The sequence below is a fragment of the Cryptomeria japonica genome, chromosome 5 (assembly GCF_030272615.1).
Source record: "Cryptomeria japonica chromosome 5, Sugi_1.0, whole genome shotgun sequence".
Lineage (NCBI taxonomy): Eukaryota > Viridiplantae > Streptophyta > Pinopsida > Cupressales > Cupressaceae > Cryptomeria > Cryptomeria japonica.
Window position 1 is genome coordinate 783,019,989 of NC_081409.1, and position 25,741 is coordinate 783,045,729.

The 25,741-nt window shown below is 38.0% G+C and overlaps 1 protein-coding gene across 3 annotated transcripts in view; it reads left to right on the top strand.

Annotated features, from left to right (window-relative positions):
- The window catches only part of LOC131049201 (endoribonuclease Dicer homolog 3b), a 117,934-nt gene that overhangs the window by 26,804 nt on the left and 65,389 nt on the right, over nucleotides 1-25,741 (top strand). For all 3 annotated transcript variants that reach the window (XM_057983245.2, XM_057983244.2, XM_057983246.2), the window contains exons 5-6: nucleotides 18,126-18,260; nucleotides 18,372-18,441. In XM_057983245.2, the coding sequence (XP_057839228.2) occupies nucleotides 18,126-18,260; nucleotides 18,372-18,441 (205 nt within the window). The remainder of the gene's footprint in view (nucleotides 1-18,125; nucleotides 18,261-18,371; nucleotides 18,442-25,741) is intronic.

A 25,741-nucleotide genomic window follows, 5' to 3' on the forward strand; every position in this document is an offset into this window, starting at 1 on the left:
CTCATAAGCTGGACCAAACTCTTGACTCTCTCTGCCTCACCAACTGATTCAATGGGAAGTGCCTGCACAGGAGATACTGCCGGATCCTGACGTCCCAAAGGCTGATTGAGAGGCTAAAGCAGCCTCTCCATGCATCGACCTCTCGCTCAAGCTTTCTATTTTTTTCCATTTCTTCTCTGAGCTTATCTTTTAGTGCCTCAAACAAATCGGTTGCCTCATCCAGTGTCTGTTCAGCTGTGAGTGGACCAAGCTCAAATGTTTCTACATCATATTCCTCTGCGAGGATCTCACCTTCTTATTTGTCCACCGCTAGTGTAGCTATCTGCAACTTCCTAGATCCCGTCTCATCTCTGATCATCTTGGACATCTTAGTGGCCTTCCTCTTTTCTGTCACTTCCTGAGAATTTCCAACAAGGCTTTCTAAATCAATCACATTATCTTCGTCTTCGATCACAGTCACCCTTGTTAATCTCTCCTTCAACCAATCTGGAATGGCAGATCTTGTTTCTCTAACTTGTATCTCTTTAGGCAATGTTTCTTCTCCTTGGGAGGGAGATGTCACTTCATCACCATTCTTGTCTTCATGTAGCTCATTGACTTGGAGAGATCGACTTGATGAACGTTGAGGTGCCTGTCCTTCTTCATGTTTATCATTGTGTACCATTGATTCCATAGATTCCTCCATTTCAAGTGTCCTCTTCTCTTGTCGAGAAGATGTGCCAGATGAACGATCTCGATTGGCCTCTTGCTTCTTCTTGGAGGTTTCTCTTTTCTCAGGTCTCTCTTTTCTCTTTGAGCCTCTAGGATGAGGATTGCCTTCACTTGCGCTTCGAAGGTTGCCTTCGCTCGTGCTTCTGGGATGAGGATTACCTTCACTTACACTTGCTCCTCCTTCTCCTGGTCTTTCCTCCAAAGTAAAAGTCATAGATATGTTTTGTTCTCTCAACTTTTGATGTTGCACATCAACCCATCTGTGAGTACAAGACAAAACTGGAGCCATCAAAGCATCTAGATCCAAAATCTCAGGTTCATTCCAATCTATCTTCACTGCTTTGCTTTCTCGGTCATAGGATGATTGGAGATGTCTGCCACTGTCTTGAGCTTGGTCGGCCACTCTGTAAATTTTGCATTTCCTGATGAAGTCTAAAGGCAATCTAGAATGCATTTTTCTTTTTACTTCAAAATCATCTGAGAGATTTATCCAGAAGTCCTCTACCTGAAACTCGTGCTTGTACTTTCTACCTACTGTCTCTTCTATATACCCATAAGGATCAAAACTCTCTCTCAAGGCAAAGAATGAAAATGAATATAAGGCCAACTCCTTCTCTGCGTCATCCATGGCTAGAGCATTAGGACATACCTCAACTGAATTTCCTAGTATGATAGGCACAGGAACTCCATTTCCATGCCTGTGTCTGAATGCCTTCGCATAAGCTGCCAACTGTCTAGTCACCTCAAGTAACACTATTCTGTCTGTCGGATATCTCGGCAACATGTAGGGAGGTGAAGGACATCCATGAACTCTAATATAAGTAAATTTTTGAAATTGGATGAACCAAGCACCATACCTCTTTACAAGCTCTTGTGCATCTTGAGATAGTCGATTGTGAATCCCGCCTTGCAATGTCCTGGTGATATTCATCGTGAAGGTATCATTGACTAACTTGTAGTCATTTCCTGGTGGATGATGCAAATGAATATAGGAATCACAAACTCTGACTTCCCCGGGCCCTTTTCCGATCACTCCTTTGTGAGGTAGTCTTGCATATTCAAAACTCCTGATCAAGGCATACATGATGTACGAGCTCATGTGGAATGACTTGGTAGCCTTCAGTCTTCTTAACTGCATGTCCAAGCAATGGCTAATCATTCGAGCCCAATGAATTGTTCCTTTTCCTTGAACTATCACTTGGATGAAGTAAAACATCCACTTCTCAAAATAGAAGGCTTGAGGAGCCCCTGTGACTCGGTTGAGTAATGTTATCAAATCTTTGTACTCCTCCTGGAAGTCGATCCTATGTGGTGTGTTTGGGATCTTGCTCAGGCGAGGACGACTCTTGAGTAACCAATTCTTGTTGATGATGCTCAAGCAAGTGTCTAGATCATCTTCGTACATGGACCTGGCTCCTTCTAAGCTTTTATAAATCATATCTTTGTGCTCCGGAAGATGGAGAGCCTCACTTATAGCCTCCTCTGGAAGATAAGCCAAAGTGTTTCCTTCCTTGGTTACGATAGATCTCGACTATGGGTCGTAATGGCAGGGACACTCGATCATCAACTCATGGCATTGGATTGCTGGAGGGAAGCCGACCGCCTTGATAATGCCACTTTCAATTATTCTCCTCGCTACAGGTGATGTCTTGCCAATGTAAGGGACCTCTTGAAACTTCTTCACATTGAAGTTTCCCAAGTTGGTATCTCCAATGTTGCTCCACTTCGAAACGATCTTGGTCTCCAATTCTTCATTCTTTTGATCCTCCTTCATGAGGGCTGGACGACTGGTGGATGCTCCTGCCTTTGGGGTCGCCATCGTGATACCTACACAACATTTCATAATGAGCAATAGATTTCGCAATGTAAAAATATAGACTAGATTAAAGTTTAAATTTAGGAAACTTCATGATAAATCTTTGAATTATCATTTCCTAAATATAACGATGCAATTTGGAATTCAAAATTCAAAATTCAAGATTGAGACTAGGACGATTCAAAATTCAAAATTTGGACAAGGGAGATCTTGCCATACCTCTCTTGAGAACTAACTCTAAAAAAGGATGCAAAATTAAGCAAGTTTGCTAGGCAAAATGTGGATCGAAGTCCTCTAGCAAATGTGCCTCCTTCAACAAAATGGTCTTCCTCTAGTCTTCACAAGCATTAACTTTACCACCCTTTGGGTCTTCAACGCCTTGAGGAAAATTCGCTCCTCCTCTAACCTCCAACAAAGTTCGCACTCCTCCTTGGATTAAAATTCGCACTTCTCCCTTGATGAGATTTCGCTCCTTCTATTGCTTCTCCAAATCGTATGTAAACAATGATTGAATGATGGATTAAAATGCCTCAAAGTACCTCCCATATATAGGCGCTCACCATTGTAATCTCCCATAGGCCGACTTTTGGAAATAAGACCAATAATAAACAAAATTTAAATAAAAGGAGAGGCCGACTTTTATAAAAACATTAAAAAAGTATCCCCAAGCGCTCCATTTATTTAATTTAATAATAATTAAATGCCTTTGCAATTAAAATTTTGATTTTTTTAAAAGGCTAAATTAATTATTAAATGCTTTATGCGAACTTATTAAATGCCAATTTTAATTAAAAATATTTCAAAGTTTTAGCGGATTTAGCATTCAATGCAATTCAAAAAGTATTGGCGCCTAAGCATGGGAGATATTTAGGACATCAATAATATCGCTCTAGTCCCTGGGTGAGGGATAGGAGTGCCTCATGCATTTTAACCTTGTATTTCTTGTTTTCCACGTTCAAAGTCCCATCTTGGACGTCCAAAATAGCATTTTAATTGGGAATCTTGAGCTTAATTTATTCCTTTTGTGGAAGGAGTGTGCCTTAAAGTACTTTCGCCTTGGTCCCTTGGTGAGGGACAGGGGCGAACTTGTCTTTTATCCTCGATCCTTGTCTCTTTAATCGTCAATTCATGTTACAGGGCAAGTGATGATTTCATCCATCCATTCCATACGTGCTTAACTTGTTCTTTGCAAGGCAAACTCGATATTCTAGGGATTTTTCGCCCTGGTCCCTTGGTGAGGGACAGGAGCGAACTTTACCTTTTGCCTTTGGTCTTTGTCTCTTTAATTGCCAAATCGAGTTGAGAGGTAGGCAATGATCTTTATTGTTTGCTTCATGCATGTCCAATTCGCTTTCTCGAGGCTAAATGAGCTCCTCCAAGGATTATCGCCCTGGTCCTCCAGTGAAGGACAGGAGCGAATTTCATACTTGAGCCAAAAATTGTCATTTCTTGTGGATGTTTCCTTTTCCATCGTTTTCCAAAAGGCGTTTCTCATTTCGTAAAACCTTGCCTTGGCGTGATTCTGGAGAGAGATGCTTGATTTTATAGAAATCGCCCTGGTCCTCCAGTGAAGGACAGGAGCGATTTTTAATCCATGGTACAAATCTTCAATCATATCAATATCAAATTATCTTCAAGGCGTAAAACGTTGTTCCTTATTCCATCTTGAGTCTTGCAAACGGAAGTAGCACTCCAAAATGTTAGGCAATCAGGCAAATTTGAAGATTTCGCTCTGGTCCCTTGGAGAGGGATAGGGGCGCCTTAGCCCGTTTTCATTGAATTTGGTGGTCTTTATTACCTTGTTCTTCCTTAAAGCATTCCAAATGTCATCTTGACCTTGTGTCTTGACTTGGACTCGTCCAAACTTGGAAGGGAAGACTTGATAATGCATTTTTCGTCCTGGTCCCTGGGTGAGGGACAGGAGCGCCTTGGCCAATATAGGCTTCACTTGTGTTTTGCCAACTTTCAAAATTGTCTTCAACGGGGTGATCAAGCCTTCCTTCCATCATCTCAAACTTAAAACTCGCTTTTCCTTTGCCAAAAACTTGTCTTGAGGGAAAATCGCTCTGGTCCCTTGGAGAGGGACAGGAGCTTCCCTTAAAATTCGCCTTGGTCCTTGAGAGAGGGACAGGAGCGCCTTAGCCAATTTGGATTGATTTTTTTCATTGTGGTCTATTCAAGTTATATTCAATGAGCAAAACGTACTTTCCTTGATCTCTTCCAAATCGCGAGATCATTTAAATCTTGCAAGGATAAGGCAAACTTGGAATTCAAGCTCCGGTCCTTCAGTGAGGGACAGGAGCGATTTTGTCAATTTAGCATATTTCCTTGTTTGCCAATTACTCAAATTATATTCAATGGACAAAACATGCCCTCCTTGATCTCTTCCAATCAAAAAATTGTCCTGGTCCTGCAAGGACAGTGCAACTTTGAAAAACAAGCTTCGGTCCTTCAGTGAGGGACAGGAGCGATTTTGGTCCTTTAGGTCAAATCCTCATAATTTTCATCTCAAATTTCCTTTGCTGGGGAAGATACCATCATTTCGCAAGTTATGAACAAAAGTCCAAATCCAAAAAATGTCCAAGAAGGTGTGTTTGAAGAAAATCGCTCTGGTCCCTGGGTGAGGGACAGGAGCGAACTTGTCTTGCTAGGCCAAAAGTTCAATCTTTCATTGCTAACGACTAAGTCTGGATACTCCTTCGTGCTCATTTCATCCTTCATTGCGTCCTTGATGCTTCAGTTCGATCAACTAAGGCCCAAAATGATCTAAGTAGGCCATTTCGCCTTGGTCCTTCAGTGAAGGACAAGAGCGATTTGGTCTTAATCCTTAAAAACTTGTCATTTTTGAGTCTGCAAAATCTTCAAAACCTTCAATTTACGTTCGATTGCATCCCTTGGCGACCCTGCACAAAATAATTAAGACAAGTCAATAACCAAGATGCACAAAATATCAATTTCGCCCTGGTCCCTGGGAGAGGGACAGGAGCGATTTTGCCCTTAGAGGCCAATATATCAAAAATTTAGGTCTTTAGGTCACTTCATCATGCAGGGTTAGGTCGTCTCCAAGTCCAGGAATCAGTTACCTTGCTTCCAAAATTTGGTCAAATTTACCTACACAAAATGTATAATTTAATCATTAAAATGCTAACACTTTAGACCTAACTTGAATTTGCCCTCTAAATCCTGACTGGACCCATCCTGAGACACACTTGATTTCCTGGCAGGCTCATCTTATTTCAAAATTGCAATCTACGGGAGGAGGCTTAATAGTCTTTCAAAATTAGACTGGACTCGACTTAAAAATATCAAAAGGAAACCATAAGGCTTAACCCTAGTCCAGACGACTCACTCACTTACTCAAAACCCTAAAAGCAGAGAGAAGAACAGGCAAAGCCGAGCAAAAAAGGAGGGGGTCCCCATTTTAATGGGGCGATGTGTGAAATGGTCACAACAGTACCCCATGAAAGGCCAACTAGTTTTCAGTAAGTGAAAGGTTGCAATCAATATGTAATGGGATGTGCCTTATAGCAAGCAACATGGCAGCGTCCTCTGTTAAGGTAGTGAAGGTGGTGCTGTGGGGCGACATTTCCGCCAAGTCCCAAACTCTCGAAAAAAAAGGGAAACAGTTTTTTTTGGGGGGATGTGTACCCATGGATCATTGTTTTTAATTGATTTACAAGTTGCTACTTGATCTACTTTTTCCTTCTCACTAATGAATGGTATGGATACACTACTCTTTACTAGGCAAGCTTTGATGTCTTGTATATGGGTGCCATATACATGGGACTTCTCTTGAATAAATGAGCTTGAATACTTGATACATACCCATTACAAATTATCATGTCCCTTCCTTGGTCGTTGTATATATCCTGAATAAAGTAATTATTATAATAATTTCCAATGAATGATTATTAGAAATTTATTTATTAAATATTATTATTACTAGTAATATTCATGAGATATTCAAATGAAAAATAAATTAATAATATAAACATAATTTACATATCCGTAATTGCATCTCAAAGATTGGAGAAGATCGATACACAACATAAATATCGATCTGCTTCATACATAACTGACGATGATGGTGAGTAGCAATTGAGGATCCCATAAAGATAACCATAGCAGGACATAGCGATGGTCCATCACTATTGAATAGACAGTACAATCAATCCTCATCGATATCCAATAAAGGAAGATGCTACAAACTATATCAATAGATTACGGATTAAGAAGCTACAGATTATTTCCATTACGAATAGGCAATCAATCACCATTGGGGAACCAATTATATCAATGGAGGCAATTGCCGTCATGAAACTCATTTTCTACATTCATCGTTGTATGAAAGGATAGGAAAGAAAAGTGATTAAATTAAGACACATAATGATGACGTAAGGAGGACGATTAGTTTATGGGTGCGATTTGAATCCTAAATGGAGTTGCCAATAACTAATTAATTACTACGAAGTGATGCGATTCATAGTGTTAAGGAGTCCCGAACAAGGAGGTGTGTCTCGTCGATAAGAAGAGATGCAACCCCTTTCATTGGTAAGATATAAGATAGCCGTGGGGGAAGATGGTTCATATCAGAAGAGAAATGTTATTAAGTTACGGGCAGGTTCGTCCTTGTTCTTGGTGGTATGCACGATGATATGCTCGGTATGACTGCTTAATATATGAAGCCTGATAATGTTCTTATGCAGAATTTGATAGTGATATAAATATAGTTAATAATGATAATATATAACAAATCATATATATATATATATATATATATATATATATATATATATATCATAATCTGAGAATAAGTATCTGAGAATAAATATCTGAGAATAATAATCTGAGAAGAAATATTTGAGAATAAAGTTATTCTGAGAATCTGCAGTAATATAACATCTGAGAATAAATAACGTATAAAAAATATATAAAGATATAATTATTTATATTAATAATAAATATTAGAATATAAATCAGATAGAATCCTTAAGTTAGTATCAGAAAGAAGCTTATGTTTCTCTGTTATCCCTGTTTGGATTCATGTGAAGATAGTTTGGTCTCTGAAAGATCCCTGATGGATCTCTTTTGCTAATCTGCTGTAATTTTTATTATTTTAAATTGATTTTTCCCGTTTATTAATATTTTCTTTCAGAAATAGACAAAAGTTGCAAAAGGGTTGGATTCTTTTTGTGTTTTGATGAAGTTTCAACAAGTAATAAATGAAGTACAAGTACATGAACAAAGTACTGAAAATGAAGTTCATATACAGCCAAAACAAATTCGATTCAAGTCAGATTTCTGAATATAAAATCAAATATTTGACCAGATGAAAATTTCCAATAATTTCAGGAAGATTACAATCAGGAATGAACCCAACTTGGATGTTGAAAGAGTAATATAACCAGGAATGAACCTGTTGCAAGATTCCAGCCCTCCAAGTGTTGCATGTGGGAAGGAAAGTGGCTGCCAAGTACAACCGTACGGCTGCCAAGTACACCCAACTGGATAGAAACCCCCAAACCCCACGCTGAACTCTGTCAGAATCACTGAAACCTCCAAAAAGTGTGCCGTACAATCTCTAAGATGCTAATAACTGCAAGCAAATCCAAACCACTGTATTGGGGGCTACGTCCTAAACAGGCAAGGCATTGGGGTTGGCGTCCCAGATGCTGAAAAGCTCTTCCAGAGCCAAAATCTCAAATCCAATATGTAAAATGTGTAGAAGATACCCAAGAATGAGGTCTCAACTTCCTTATAACACCTTCCCACTTAGCTCGAACCCTAAAAGTGACTCAATGTGGCGTTTAGGGTTAAAATGTTATATTTCTCATTTTAAGTTGCCAAGTGCATAGAAAACGACCCTTTTTCAAATATAAAGAAATCCGTTCACAGAAAGGATTTGAGTCAAGAGAGAAATATTTAGAAAAGTCCAAGACCTTTCCAACGAGCTATTACACCAAGGGATACGCATCCAGATGAGGCCAAAAACCCCTTATTACTCCAAAATGGCTATAAACATAGCCTTATTTAAATAATAAACGCTAACTTAGGAAATATTAAAAATATAACCCAAATAGCTGCAAAATGCTGAAATGACACCACAAACCATAAAGTCAACCTGCCACCTGTCTGTGACTGAAGTCGGAAATCAAGGATCCATTGGTAATCTCATCCCTAAAATCTAGGGATGCTCCTAGAAACTAGGAAACAAACCCAAATCCTCTGAAACTGAACCCAAGGAATAATCTCAAGGAGACCCAACCCTGGGTATGGTCATAACCTCCTAAATAGTAGGGATATCCTCCATAAACGTAGGATCTACCTCCTAAAAATAAGGAACTGCTCCAAACTGATCAACTACTGCCAGAACACCAAGTCCCAAACACTGTATAACCACACTGAGTCTCTATCCATCACTGTCAGCCTACAAGACCCCATAATAAGCTGACTCACATGTCTCTGCTAGACAGAGCTAAAGAGGGGACATGACACTCGTAATCAATTTAGTTTAAATCATAAGTATGTTGAGATGGATTAATTATGGTTAAAATAGGCTAAATCCTAGTAGGGGACATTACACAAATCCAAATATGACTCCCACATTCAAAACCTATTGTACCATTTGAACGTATTGCCATAGGGGAGAATTTGGGTTTTTGTTGAAGTGAGGTTGTGTTGACGTGTATTTTATACACCATCATACACAGAATAAAATACCAATAGGCATCTTATCCTCTCTTGAGAAAAAGCCTCTAACTGCTGAAGATTCGCATAAAGGATCAGTTAGGATGACTCCAAGGTTCTGGTTAGTAGGGTCTCTACGTGTGGACAAGCTTCCAGCGGTATGATGTGATTTGCTGTATCCTTCAAGGGGTCTTACGCTTCCGAAAGTTCAGGATTTTAACTAAACTAAAGAAACTTTTCAAGAAATAACAAAAGAGTAGGGTTTGAAAGAGGTCTAATCTAGCCTAACCCTAAGAATGACTTAGTATGGACAAGACTTGGCAAGATTCAACCAACTTCAATTTTGCCATAAGATAACAACTCAATTGAAATTGATGCGATCTTCTAAGGTAATAAAATGATATTCAATACATCAAAGATCAAAGACACTACCACGAAAGTACATATCCAAGATACAATAATGATTGAAGATTAAGGGATTCAAGGTATTCTCCAGTCGACCACGCAAGGCGTTCCTACAATCAGCAAGAAGCTAGTGGTTTGGATTACGAATCCTACCAAAGATCAAGTCTCACACTATGTCCTTCAAATTAACACACTACTTTGATTGAGCATGATTCAAGTAAAATCGAACAACCATGAAGATAACCAAGAAAGTTGCAACAAAACACCATAACTTCAATATTTCATTGATTTCAAAGTCATCATGTACAACAATTGCTTGAATTTCTCTCTTCAAACTCAATCTTGCTACAAAAATAAAATTGCTTCTAACTCTAATCTCTCTAATACAACAAACTCTCTCAAATCTAACTATTACAAATGAAATGAAAAATGAGGGTATAAATAGCATCCTCAATTACAATGAAAGGCTCAGATTGAAAGTAGATCAACGGTCAAGATCATGACACCTAAACCCTAATTAGGGTTTGTTACAAATGGCCTCCTTTTTACTGAACAATATTAAATGCATAGCCAAATATTAAATTTGGCACAAAAACCTAGGAGACATAAACCAATGACAAATAAGATGCCATGTCATCTATAACAACCTTTCATCTAGAATCTTATTCCCTTTCCAATGTTCTTTTTTAGCATATGCAATGAATCTTGATACGATTCCTTCGATTTCTGCAATTGAAATCTCGGGAAGATTCTTCATACTCTCTTCCAAGTGGATGACCTGATCGAATGCATCTAGAAGAGTTGCGTCCCATGAAGGTTCAAGTTCCTTTGTTCTTTCAATCAGGAGCATGGTGGCAAACATTTGATCATATTGCTCGTCTGTAACATTTGCGTCCTTGCAAAAGATGGCTTTGATTCTATCCTCTAATTCCTGCATATCCACATCTGTCTCGACCTCGATCCTTGTGCCAAGAATGGTACGAAGTACCTCAAATACTCTGTCTTGGATCGGATTGATCACCTCCTCAACTTGGCCACATCTAACACTGATGTCCTCGAAAAGAACACTCTTCATATGGAGTAAGGTTGACCATTGAAGCAAACTGTGAGGTCCTCCATCGATGATCTTTTCCTGTGCTAAGACCTTCCTTGATGTGTGTCTTATTACTTTCAAGACAGGGATGATAACATCTTTGGTATGAGCAAATGCGGCTACTGTTATCATCAAATTGTGGATTATCTCAAGAACCTGGATAGCTTGATGAATAATCTTCATCATCCTTGTTACAAATTCTATAGCCACTGTATGAGATTTATCCATCCAATTACTTGTACGTTAGACCATGTTCCTGAATCTTTTTGCCTCATTGATTGATTGAAGTGGAAGTGCCTGTACTGGTGATCTAGCTGGATCCTGACGTCCCAAAGGTTCATTGAGATGACTGAAATATGTCCTCCATGCACCTCTCTCTCTCTCAAGCTTTCTATTCTTCTCCATTTCTTCTCTAAGCTTGTCTTTCAATGCTTCAAATGAATCGGTGGCATCATCTAAAGTCTGCTCTGCTGTGGATGGTCCTAACTCAAAAGTCTGTATATCATATTCTTCTGCTAGGATCTCACCTTCATATTTGTCTACTGCCGGTGTAGCTATTTGCAGTTTTCTGGATCCAGTCTCATCTCAAATCATCTTGGACATCTTGGTAGCCTTCCTCTTCTCTGTTACTTCGTGTGAGCGTCCAACAAGGCTCTCTAAATCAATCGCATTGTCTTCGTCCTCTACTACGATCACCTTAGTTAATCTTTCCTTCAACCAATCTGGGATAGCTGATCTTGTTTCCTGAACTTGTATTTCTTTATGTACTATTTCTTCTTCTCTGGGAGGAGATGTCATTTCATTGTCCTCTTTGTCTTCATCTAGCTCATAATCTTGGAGAGATCCATCTGGTGACCCTTGCTGCGCCTGTACTTCTTCTTGCCTATCGTTTTGTACCATAGACTCCATGGATTCTTCCACTTGAAGTGTTCTCTTCTCTGGTCTAGAAGAAGTACCGGATGATAGATCTCTGTTGGCCCCTTGCTTCTTCTTGGAAGATTCTTTCTTTTCTGACCTTTCTTTCCTCTTCGAACCTCTTGGATGGAGATTGCCCTCACTGGCACATCGAAGGTTATCTTCACTTGAATTTCTAGGATTAGGATTGCCTTCACTCACACTAGCTCCACCTTCGGCTGGTTTCTCTTCCAAAGTGAAAGTCATGGCTATGCCTTGTTCTCTCAACTTCTGATGCTGTACGTCAACCCATCTGCGAGTACAAGACAAGACTGGTGCCATCAAAGTATCTAGATCCACGACCTCGGGCTCATTCCAATCCAACCTTATTGTTTTGCTTTCTCGATCATAGGATGACTGGATATGTCTGCCACTGTCCTGAGCTTGGTCGGCCACTCTGTAAATCCTGCATTTCGTGATGAAATCCAAAGGCAATCTAGAATGCATTTTTCGTTTCACTTCAAGATCATCTAAGAGATTCATCATAAAATCTTCTATTTGGTACTCATGTTTAAATTTCCTACCGACCGTCTCCTCTAAATGTCCATGTGGATCAAAGCTTTCTCTCAAAGCAAAAGATGAAAAAGAATACAAGGCTAACTCCTTCTCTGCGTCATCCATGGCTAAAGCATTAGGACATACCTCAACTGAATTGCCCAAAATGATAGGTACTGGAACTCCATTCTGATGTCTGTGTCTGAATGCCTTCGCATATGCTGCCAACTGTCTTGTTACTTCAAGTAACACAATTCTGTCTGTCGGATATCTCGGCAACATGTATGGAGGTAAAGGACATCCATGCACTCTAATATAAGTGAACTTGGGAAACTGAATAAACCAAGCACCGTACCTCTTGATTAATTCCTGTACATCCTGAGATAATCTGTTGTGAATCCCACCTTGCAACGTCCTTGTAATGTTCATCGTGAAGGTATCATTAACTAACTTGTAGTTACTCCCTGGTGGATGATGCAAGTAGGCATAGGAATCACAATCTCTGACCTCGCCGGGTCCTCTTCCAATCACTCCTCTGTGAGGTAGTCCTGCGTACTCAACACTCCTAATCAAGGCATAGATGACGTATGAACTCATGTGGAAGGACCTAGTAGCCTTGAGTCTTCTCAACTGTACGTCCAAGCAATGGCTAATCATCCTAGTCCAATGTATCATGCCTTTCCCTTGAACGATCACCTGGATGAAGTAGAACATCCACTTCTCAAAATAGAAGGGATGAGGGGCTCCTGTAACTCGGTTGAGCATGGTAATCAAATCTCTATACTCCTCCTGGAAATCAATCCTGTGCGGTGTGTTCGGGATCTTGCTTAGACGGGGACGACTCTTGAGTAGCCAGTTCTTGTTAATTATGTTTAGGCAAGCATCTGGATCATCATCGTACATTGATCTGGCTCCTTCTATGCTCTTGTATATCATGTCCCTGTGCTCTGGAAGATGGAAAGCTTCACTTATAGCTTCCTCTGAAAGGTACGCTAAAGTGTTTCCCTCATTGGACACGATCGTCCTGGACTGTGGATCATAGTGACGAGCACACTCGATCATCAACTCATGGCATTGAATAGCTGGAGGAAAGCCGGCCGCCTTAATGATGCCACTCTCGATTATTCTCTGGGCGACAGGTGATGGCTTGCCAATGTAAGGGACCTCTCGAAACTTCTTCGTGCTAAAGTTACCCAAGTTGGTATCTCCAATGTGGCTCCACTTCGACACGATCTTGGTCTCCACTTCTTCGGTCTTCTGATCTTCTTTCATGAGAGCTGAATGACTGGTGGATGCTCCCGCCTTCGGGGTTGCCATACCTACACAACATTTCATAATGAGAGACTAAATTTTGCAATGAACAACATAGATTAGAGAATAATTTTTTTAGGAAACATCATGATAAGTCTTAGAGTTATCATTTCCTAAAAACGATTGAGCTAGGAATTCAAAATTCAAAATTCAAAATTTAAGCTATGACGATCAACGATTCAAAATTTAAAACTATAAAACCAAAATCGCCATACCTCAGAAGAGAACTAACTCTAGAATGCAAAATGAATAAAATCGCCTAGGCAAAATTGACGTTAGATGGTCTTCAACGTGATCTCTTCTTCAAAATAGCAATTTCGCCACCTTTGATATGTCCTTGACGTGATCTTCAAAGCAACGTTCCTCTTGTCAATTTCACCACCCTTCAAGTCTTTGACGTGATCTCCAAGTTCGCTCAAATGTAAACTTCAAGTTCGCACCACTTTTGACAATCTTAGGGCCACCTTGCTTGAACTAAAATTCGCACCACCTTTGAAACACAACTCGCACCTCTCCTTTGTCTTCCTCAAATCGCACTTGAATGATGAAATGGTAATGTGAAAATGACGATCTTCACCACCCTCCTTTATAAGCGTTTACCTCAATTACCACCTTAGGCCGACTTTTGTAAAAAATAAAGCAATTTAAATGATTTTTAATAAATAACAAGGCCGACTTTTATAAACCAAGCGCTCCCTTTGATTTTTTTTTATTAATTTAATAATTAATTATCAAATGCCATCGTTTTTAATTTAACAAATTCGATTTTCACAAGGCAAAAAATAATTAATAAATACCAAGCGCAAATTTTAAATGCCATTTAATTGAATTTCAAAAATTATCGATTTATCATTTAAAATAAATTCAAAAATATTTGTTTGAGCGCCAAATTTTGAAGATGAAAGATACGTACCTCATCGCCCTGGTCCCAGACTGAGGGACAGGAGCGATCCATCATCTTGGTCTTGATTTTTGCATTTTTGACGTCCAAAGTCTTCATTCTTACGTTGAATTTGGCATTTTGGCTAGGTCCTTCGAGCTTGATTGACTTGTTTGTGTGAACTAGTGTTCTTTTAAGGTGACATCGCCCTGGTCCCTTGGAGAGGGACAGGAGCGAACTTCATGCTTTCTCCTTGATTTTGCATCTTCGATCTCCAATTTCCATCATGAGGTGAATAATAACATTGTTTCTTTACTCGACACTTGTTTCACTTAACTTTTACAAGGCGCATTTGGTGTTAGGAGAAATATCGCCCTGGTCCCTTGGAGAGGGACAGGAGCGATCCTTGTCTTCTAGCTTGAAATTCATCGTTTTTGATTCTAACTCCTCGTTCATTGCCTTCCAAATGGCGTTTTAGACCCTTTGCAACTTGTTTTGTTATGATCTTCGAAGGATAATAGGTGTTTTGGCAAATATCGCCCTGGTCCCTTGGAGAGGGACAGGAGCGATCCTTGTGTCCTGGCTCAAATTTGCAAACTTTTGATCTTTGTTCTTCGTTCATTGTCTTCCAAAGGACGTCCTTGATCTTGCCTATCCTTGCCTTGTCTTGGTTTTGACGGGACATGAGTGTTTTGATGAAAATCGCTTTGGTCCTTGTCCAAAGGACAGGAGCGATATAGGCTCTTTATACAAATTGGTGGCATTTTGACGTTCAAAACTCTTGCATATCATCTTCAAAAGACACCTTAGACCTTGTATGACCTTGCACAACATTGACTTAACGTGATTTTTGCATGAATTGGCCAATATATTCAATATGGCTCTGGTCCCTTCCTGAGGGACAGGAGCGAACTTCAACATTTTGAGCTTGTCCTTGCTTCAACCAACTTGTAATTACTTTCAACGCGTGAAATGAAGTCCCTTGATCCTCCTTGGTCGCTTGAAACATGATCAACTTTAAAAATCTAGGCCTTTATGAGAATTTCGCTCTGGTCCCTTGGAGAGGGACAGGAGCGAACTGGGTATTTTAGTGCAAATCCTTCAATTTGATGATCTTTGTAACTTTGTGCTTGATTAGGATGTCTTAAGATGTCCTTGCCACCTTGTTCTTCGACTTGGAGCGATTTGAATTTGAAGAAAAGGCAATATAATCATTATATCGCTCTGGTCCCTTGGAGAGGGACAGGAGCGATCCTAGTCCTGTAGGCTTCATTTCAATTTATCATCTTCAAAACTTATCTTCAACGGATTCATAATGTACCTTTTCACTCATCCATGCCTTGGAATCGATTGTAACTCAGCAAGAAATTTGTCTAAAACAAAAATTGCTCTGGTCCCTTCCTGAGGGACAGGAGCGAACTGGGTATTTTGGGTCCCTTGTTGACGTTTGGTAATCTTCAATTTGTCTTCAACGGGTTCAACTCATCTCCTTTCTTGCCTTCAAACATAAAACTTGCTTGATCTTCGTCCAGAACATGCCCTATGAAGGATTTCGCTCTGGTCCCTGGGAGAGGGATGGGAGCTACAAAGAACTTCGCCCTGGTCCCTGACTGAGGGACAGGAGCGATTTTTGCATTCTAGGTCATTCTTCTTCATGACGGCACTTCAAGTTATATTCATTTGATAAAACACATCTCCTTGGACCTTTTCAAATCATCAAGTCGTTAAAATCCTACAAGGACAAAGCAATATTCGATTTGTAGCTCCGGTCCTTCACTGAGGGACAGGAGCGATTTTGCTCCTACAGGCCAAAATATCAGGATTTTACACATTTAATCACTTCACAAGGCAAAAACAAATCATTCCCCAAGCCCAGGATCAAAAATCAAAAAAGTCAAAATTTGGTCAAAATTACTCAATTGGACAAAATTCACGTTTCATCATCAACACTTAGAAAAATTTAGACTCTGCATTCAAAAATTCCAATTGAAAATAGACCATTTTGGCGAATGCATTTCATTCAAAATTTACATCCAAAAGCTCTCAAAACTGACTGGATTCTGGCCTGAAAGACGGTAACTAAAACCCTAAGGCTTGACCCTAAATCCAGACAACTGACAAACTAACAAAACCCTAAAAACGGAAAACGAAAAGCGAGCGAAAACGAGCAAAAAGAGGGGGTCCCCATTTGCAATGGGGCGATGTGTGAAATGGTCACAACAGGTTGGCCCATAGCATTATAATTGGTTGCCATTATGGCAACAAGTTCGTTATACAACACATTCGAAACACTTTGAAATAAAAAAAGCTATTTAGAACCTAACTCATTGAAATTTTTTAAGCAAATGCCATAGATTCATATAAGACTGAAAACAAAACAAGAATTTCAGATCATAACAAGGGAGCTCATTTATAATAGAAAAATGCAGGGAAAACAACCAAAAAATAAAAAAAGCCATCTCTATTACAAAAGTACTCCTCTATGATGTTGTTGGTAGTGAATGGTCTATTGCTTGTGTAGCAATAGGAAGCCAATCACTTTGGAACCTTGTTGATCATTTTTCAACTCTACTTTGGTTATGGTGTGTGAATGAAATTTCAGCAAGAATTAATGAATTTTGTCTTTTGCACGTGCAATGTGGTAAACTACTTTGAGTTTCTATTTCAAATGCCTTAGAATGCACTTTTTAGAATTTAAGTGCGTGTTTATGCATACAAGTGAAAGCCAAATTTGTAAAACAATTAAAAAAAGCCAAAACAATTATAAAATCCATCCTTTTAGCTGTATTTGCCATAGCTGCCTTCAAATTTGCCTAGGTTTTGATTCCCCTGTATTTATCCGGGATAGATCCACAGGTTAAAAAGCAACCATTGGCCGCAACATTGCCAGCACTGAACCAAGATCAGTATGGAGAATGGATTGTACTGTATCCTCCTAGGTAATAGGGATGAATCGGTAAAACGGATGTATATGTGTGTGTGTGTATAACTATATATACATGTATTAGATATTCAAGTGTATATAAATATTTAGGACAAGAGTATATTTGAGTATAAACCCACCTGTGAACTGTTTGTGAAAGTTTCACACACTTCATGTTCTGAATGTTCCTTGAAATTTGTGCTATTGATTGCAGGTCAGATGCACATTTCCAATTTTCAGAGCAGATTTAATATAAATTTTAAAATTTAACAATAATTGTAGAATGAAGTGATATAAATGTATGGTATTTTTCTGCTTATGCCATGAGTGGGAGATGTTTCTGTTTAGAAACAAGGTGTAAGTAATCATTAACATTTCCTCAAGTAACAAATGAAATTTTAAGGTTATAAATTTTAATAAATACCAAAATCTAAATTCAATCTGATTAATCCACCCTGTTGTACCCATTCCACATATAGGAGAATGGAAGTTTATTGAAGATACATTTAAAAAATATATGAAATGCACATGTAAATTCTGTCTGTATTTCTATGTGGCTTAAAGTTTCTTGGATTTTTTTTTTTGTATCTGAAGTTTATATTAATATATAGTCTATATAGTGTAGAATAAACTTGGGGTTTTCTAACTTATACTAGAAATTATCATAATTGATTCCCATTGACTGTTACTGCTCTGTTCCATGTTTAAGCAAAAGATTGCACAAGACCCTGCTCAAAGTGTTTATTTAACCTGGTTTGAGAATTGGGGGGGGGGTGTGTGGAACTGATCTGCCTGAGTATTCTGGATTAGTGCTGAATGTTTTGAGTTAACAATATGAACGATTTTGTAGGTACTTGTGATGACTCCTCAAATTTTATTGGATGGCCTGCGTCTCAATTTATTAAAGCTAGACATGGTTCACCTGCTAATCTTTGATGAGTGCCATCATGCATGTGGGCACCATCCATATGCGAAAATAATGAAAGTATGTATGGGTTTTTCATACCGGATTCTGTGTGAAAAATAATATTTAATTCTTTGTTATTTGTCTCTTCTCAATTTATAAACTCATTCGGACCATATTTTCTTGTTGAAGGAGTCTTATTATGGATCTCAGCACAAACCAAAAATATTTGGAATGACTGCATCACCTGTCATGCGGAAGGGTGAGTTCGGTTTTCAATATAAGAATAAGTATATAAAATATGCACTAGTAGCAGATATGTAAATATGGTTTGGTTCAACTTGGGATGTAATGGCTTGTATGTGTTTCATATTGTAATAACATGTATTTCTAGCCATTGTGTGTCTGTAATCACATAAAATAGTGCCAATTGTTATACACTAATCTGTCGAAGGTATTATTTGTGCTGTTGATATAAAAGTTATGCAGTTGGAACCCATTTTGTAATTGTGCCTTCGTTGCATTGTGTATTTCAATTTTGTATTTGTTTAAAATAATGGCATAGATATTTTTCTAATTTCCTCCATTTTGTTTTCCTTTGACAATGAACATTCAGAATACTTCCTGTCTAATATGGTGAAAACAACTGCCAATTGTATAGTAATAATAAATGTTATGAAGTCCATGTATAGCTTGGATGAACTTGGATAGATCTGTTTTGGATCTTGCTTCGGTCTCGTCAAGGTGTGGTGTAGACTATTCATTTGGTCCAAGTATTTGTGGTTATGTCACAGACTTATTGAGATGTAATTGGGCTGTACGTTGAGGACTACACCAGACCTTGGGTGAAACAAGGGTAAATCTAGAGGGTTTCTTAAAAAAAAATACTAAACATACCTTTACTAACCACTAAAAGTGAACTTTTGGAAGATTTTGTATCTTAGTTAGAAGTGATGAAGTTATTAAAAGTGAGATATGTAATAAAAGTTCCATTGACTTCAATGCCTTAGTTTGAAATTGATGGTGCCTAGCCTTCAGTTTGCTTTTAAAAGAAAACCAAAAAAATTGTTTTGGGCTTGTGCTTGTTGGAAAACCAAAATTTTTCCCCAAATAAATCCTAAGTAATTTAATTTTTTTTCATTTACCAAGTCAATTCCGATTCTAGTAATGCTACTGTAATCATAAATAAAATATTTTGATTTGTCTTTGATAGAGATGATTTTAACAATTTGCATTGAATTATCAGTGTATGTTTATGCCATAGTTACATGACTCAGGTTTAGCTCAGACTCGAAAAGCTGGACTTGGACTCGATACCTAGAGTCGAGAAATTGAAAAACCTAAGAAATTTAGAGATTTTTAAGGATTCAAAACTTGTTTCATGCACCCTTCAATAAATAAACCTTAAAGACACAATAAATATTAAACTCATGGAATATGAAATCCATGGCATCAAAACAAATATCAAAACTAAAATTATAAGTCTATGACATAGAGGAGCTTGCATTACTGGATCCCAACATCACAAGTCATTCATTGGCATCTAAGATAGGTCTTGGATGATGTAGCCATGATATTTGCTTGTGTCTCAGTGAGTGGTGTGTATGCAAGTGGGGAATTTATTATTAATTTTTTCTTGAAGCTTTCTAAATTTCATATTTTTTTGTCAAGCTCATTAACTAAGAGGAATGGTTGAGTAAAAATATGAATGGTTATGTTCTATTATGACCTTAGCTAGGGTACTAATAAATGGGATTGTTCAATGAGTTGTCTATTTAAGGCATGATTGGTACATTTTGCATTATGAAAATGGCATTTCTTGCCAACTTTGACTTAATTTGTATTTAGCAATACAATGATTAGCATGCAAACTTTTCCTATGGTGGTCCTTGTATACTAAACATGTTGTCCAATGTATGAAACAAGATAATCCTTGATTGTGGCTTTGATTGTGAAGATGTAGAGATTTGCAACAAGGGATATGTATTTTCTAGATTTTTATGATCACAATTCATCATTGGCCTATTTCTTGCTTAGACTTATAGTTTGATGGGCATTTGGGGGCAACATCGAAATGGGTTTGAGGGGTAGTGTCCCTCATGGGGGTGTAGGGGCATGTCATAAACCAAATAAGCATTGAAATTTTGTAAGTTTATTTTTAATCAAATTAATTTGATTGGTGAGTCTTTGGGTTGAGATTTGGCTAGACTTAGCGAGTTTGGTGATTCCACTATACTCGATGAGTTTGGCGGTACTTGTGTACCGAGTCTCCCAAACTTGACTAGGGTGGGTTGTGTTGATGGGAAAATTCAGCACTTCCGTCAATGCAAAATAAAATGCATCGAGTACATCCTACTGTCTCTTAAATAAGGGAACTTTGTATGCCTTCAGACTGTCCAAACAAAGTAATCTCAAGGTTCCTAATGTTAGGTCATGATTGTGCTTAGGATAACTTAGTGTTGATGTGATTTGTTGGTATCACAAGGGGACTTACTCATCTGACAAGCTGGCCTGGATTTGATATAGTATGATGATTGATGCTTTAGTTCTCAAGCTAATTGAAATAAAGAGAAAAAGGATAGGTTTTAGAGAACCTAGGAAGAATGATGATAATAGCTGGTGCTATGGATAGACATATTTCACATAAAAACTAGTTCCTACTTAACCGGAGATAAACTCACAACTCCACATAAATAGTGCAATCTACAAAGGGAATAAAAGGATTTCAGACCATGAACATTCATTAAATACCCAATTTGGGCGCAACTTAGATGAACATTCACAGTTGAACTAACAACAGTAGAAGGCTCAAACTAAGCATGCACAAAGACCTATAGTCAACAAGCCTCCAATGGTATGAACTTGAAATCAATCTGATACCCTCACACTTCACCATTAAAATCACTGAATATCAACTATCTTAATGATAAGAAGCAATGCAAACAAGAGAAGAAAACTGGAAAAACACCATATTTCAATGTGTTATTGATTTGCTTCAACTGCCATTGCAACACGTTTTGTTCAACAATTTCTACTCTACTTTATTTCTAACTTTATTTCTAACTACTATTCCTAATTCTACTAGCTTCTTTGTAACACCTTACAATGAGAGGCATTGGCCTTTAATCGATTTCACATTCTGAATCAATTCCCAGGATTCAATCCATTTAATGGGCTAGATTTGCTCTCTAGAAACCCTAACAACATTCAATCAATAGCCTCAACAACTCCCAACCACCTTTCAATTACTTTCCAGCTGCTTTCAATTAACCCCACTAAAAGACAAATGCACAGGGCTCAAGACACAAAAAGATAAACTTGGTAGTTGAGTGAACAACTAACTTTTGACCCCCCTCTTGAATTGCATTAAATTGGGCCCAAAAGTTATCATTTTACAATAAAATAATTGCAATTACAACAATTTCTAATTCTTGTCATCTCCAACTCAGACCCAACTTTCAACTTTCTAGTTTTGCATGTCTCCTGTAGCATTCTTGTGTCTTGTCACTGTTTTCGAGAGGTTTGGAAATGGCATCATCCGGCCTTCTGCAATGTGGTAGTGGTCTTTAGCTCCTCATGATCACATCTTCAATTGGGCTCTGCAGCACGCTCTTCATTGGTGCAGCTCTGTGATCCTTCCTTCAATCTTGTGCCCTGGATTTCATCAGTCCTTTAGCTTGGTGGGTGGTCTTCATCTCTTGGGCTCCTTTTGTCTCTCGGGCTCCTTTTGTATCACCTATCCGCTATGGACAAACAAGCTCAAGAATCAATCACATTTTCATGGTACTCAATGCTCACTCTCACATTCATTCTCCAGATGTCAATCATTCCTTGAAGGAACTCAAATTGATTAGTGTAATGACTCCACTTTGAAATAGAATTTAATAGTAAATAATAATAATAGAATTAAAATTCAAAAGAATAAAAATAAATTTTAAATTAAAATGTAAAAGAATATAATTAAATATAATTAAAATTTAATTAAGCTAATGAATGGTCAAAAGACACGGAATGAAAAGTTGTGACTCCCTCAAACATATGATATAAAAGGGAGAAAAGAATCTCATTTGGGAATTTGAAGTGCAGATCTGATTTAAATAAGAAGTGCAGATCTGATTGTCAAAGGTTGTGCCCCTTTCAAAGGGCAGAAATAATGAAGAGTTTCACTCTTTCAAAGGGGGTTAATGGTGAAAGGGTGTGTCTCTAGCCAAAGGGCATGCATGGTGAAGAGGTGTGACCTCCATCACATTGATAGATATAAAGGAAAGGAATCAAAGCAGCCAGTGACATCACCATGGATCAGATCAAACTGTAATTAAGTTACAGGCAGTAACATCTTTGTTCTTGGTGGTATGCATGGGGATGAGCTTAATATATGACGCCTGATAATGTTCTTATGCAGAATTTAATAGTAATATTAATATAGACTGCAATATGTATGACAATGTAATAATGCCTTTCTATTACTAACTGTTCATATGATGATTAAGTAAATTATATGATGGAGTCTGTAATACCTTTCAATCTCACCATCCAATCATGAATGGAGAATACAAGTAAGCAAGAGCACTAGGCTCCAGCAGGCACACCAACCCCAAGTGTGGGCCAGGAGGCCAAGTTGACGAGGTCCTTGGTGCTCTTGGGCTTGTTGGAGAGGGATAGACTCGAGGCGCCTTGTGTGATTCTCCTTGAGCTCCATAATGGGGACAGGTGTAGGGAGAGAAAAGGTTGTTGAATCCTTCATATACACACTGCATTGTTTGCAATATATTAAGAATGACGAATATATGTTCTATTATGAAATAATGGAAATGTTGTCTAATTTGTTGTGCAGCTTCTAGACGAAGCTTTAGTTGACAATAGTGGTCCTCTATTGTATTTACTATGCACTAAAATTGTGATTTTAGGACAGAATTTAAGAGGGTCCCATTAGGGGACATTACAATTAGCCGCCTATGATGCAACTTTTCATCTTATTGAGCATTATTCTGTAATCATGTCCTAGAGGATCCTTTTGGACTTGGGAAAGTAATCCAAGAAGAGACAAGGGTCAAACTCGGCACAAGGAAGTCCTTTAAAAACAACACCTAAACTGACCCTGCATGCTACCACCAAAATTAGTGAAAAAAATCCAAACTTCGGATCTAACCTCGGGGTTAGGAAGGCTCTTTGGATTAAGAGCTGTTCAGTTTTATAGTGCCATCACCAAATTTCGGACTTTGGAACAGAACTTCAGGCTGAAGTTCGGGGTTAGGAACTCCTTTAGGAACTATGAATATTCTGGTTTTGGTTGAAAATACCAAACTTCAAGCCAAAGGAAGAAATTTGGGCTGAATCTCGGCAAAAGGAAGCCCTTTAGGAGTAAATCTAAGTCTTATTTCACCTGCTACCACTGAACTTTATGAGTGAAAGGTGAAAGTTTAGTGAAAACTTCTGCACTAGGTCAGGTTTTGGGATAAAGGCTTAATCCCTTTTCTCGTGCTACAACCTAACCTTGGACTGCAACTCAGGTTTCAAGGAACTCATACCTTGTTTGCAATTCATTCTCTTTGGCCTCTAGCCCTCTTGCACATAGATCTGATATCACCTTATGTTGTTCATCATTCCTTTGCAACTTTGTTGTCAATGTTTATGACCTGAATCTTATTGTTTGTGACTGCAAAATCTGATCTTAGAAGCAAACTCAGGATAAACCTTGGTCTAAGGAAGATCTTTTGGAATAGGCCAATTCCCACTTACTGTGACATCACCAAACTTTAAGAGCAGTGTCAGAATTTCAGCCAAAACCTCAGCACTATGTACCTTTTAAGGATTAAAACTTATTTCAACTTACCCCTCAACCATTGAACTTTAGGACGAACTTAAGTTTTTAGGGGAAAAGTTCGGTGTTAGGAATGTTTTTAGAATAAGGTCTAAGTCCGATTTTAAGTGATATCACTGAGTTTGCCCTTTAGAACTTAGGCACAACAACATTCTTCGGGTTCTTTAGAGTCCTTCTCCATGCTAAGATTGGAGCAAACCTAGTACAAGGAAGGTTTTGGATGAAAGGCCAATTCCAACCTTGACTAAAAATACCAAATTTTGGAGGTGTGAGACTGGATGACTTTCTGGAGAGGTTTTTAATATAGCTGTAGGTTCTGTAGTATACCAGTAGGAGTTTCAGACATTAAACCCTCATTCCAGCGGCTGCCACCTCAATTGGGGGATCCGTACAACCTTTCTTTCCCAACAACCATCATCTGAGGTAGTTGTCGTACGATATTCAAGGAGTTTTGTATGCTGAAACATCATTTCCATTCTGCATGTGATCTGATCCATCTGTAAAACAGTGTTTAATTTCATATCAGCCTTTTCGGTATGAATTTGTGAGAGTATTTTGCATCGAACAAACTAATATTTTGGTATCCAGTTTCATATCTACTTATTGTTTTTATATATTCTCTTTTTGCTGATTATTTATTGCTTTCTTCAGTAATTATTGTCATGAATATCAGTTCTGCCCTATCAAACAATTAATTATTCATGATAAGGTGCATTTAAGGGCTTGATACATTTTGACCAGCTGTTACTCATCAGATCTGCTCATATATTTATCCTATTTCTGTCATTTGGGAGATCCAAAAATCATATCAGCTTGTGAGTTATTGGATTTGCTGTTTGTAGTTTAAGTATATTCATTTTGTTTGAAAGGGTTTTGCAAGTTTGTTGGTTTAATTATATTGCTGATCAGCTTTATTTTCAGTAGGATTTGGTGTGTCTATATTTTGTATTTTACATATGTTTCAGCTTGTGCACATCAGGAAAATTTTCTATTTTCTTAGGTTGCATAATTGGGTACATTACACATAAGAACTGAATGAACCAAAGAGTTAAGACTTTTGTGACCTTTGTTGTTTTAATCTAAGTCACCAGGTTCAAATTCGAATTCGAAGTTTGACAGCTTTGAAATTCGAATGAAGTTTGATGAGGAAAAAATTCGAAATGTATAAAATTCAAATTAAATTCGCCATATGTAATTTTTTTAAATTTTTAATAAATATATGTAATATATCTATAAAATTGCCTAAATAGTTTAACATTGATAAATAGATTTGAAATCATTACAAAAAGATGACACATTTATAAAATATAAACCATAGGAAACATATGCTTTCACAATTGCAAAGATGTTCTTTTGTCAAAAAGGTACAATAACAGTCAAAAACTTTAGAACTTTAAAATAACTCTAAGTCATCAAGAGCACTTGGCTGGGATGCCAAATCATCATCATCTGTATCACTACTTAGTTCATCATCTGCAAAGTCAGGCTCATCAGCATCTGGCATTGCTATGCCTTCAAGAGTTTGTTCTAAAGAAGTCTTCTTTGCTGATTTGTTCATCAACAATTTCAAATTGCTACGAACATAGACAAGATCTCCCAACTTTCCAGTCAGCAATTTGTTCCTTTTTTTGGAATGGATGTGGTCAAAGCAACTCCAGTTCCTCTCACAAGCTGATGAACTTGCTCCTTGACTCAAATTTCGAATAGCAAACTCTTGCAGTTCAGGAGCTGATGATCCATA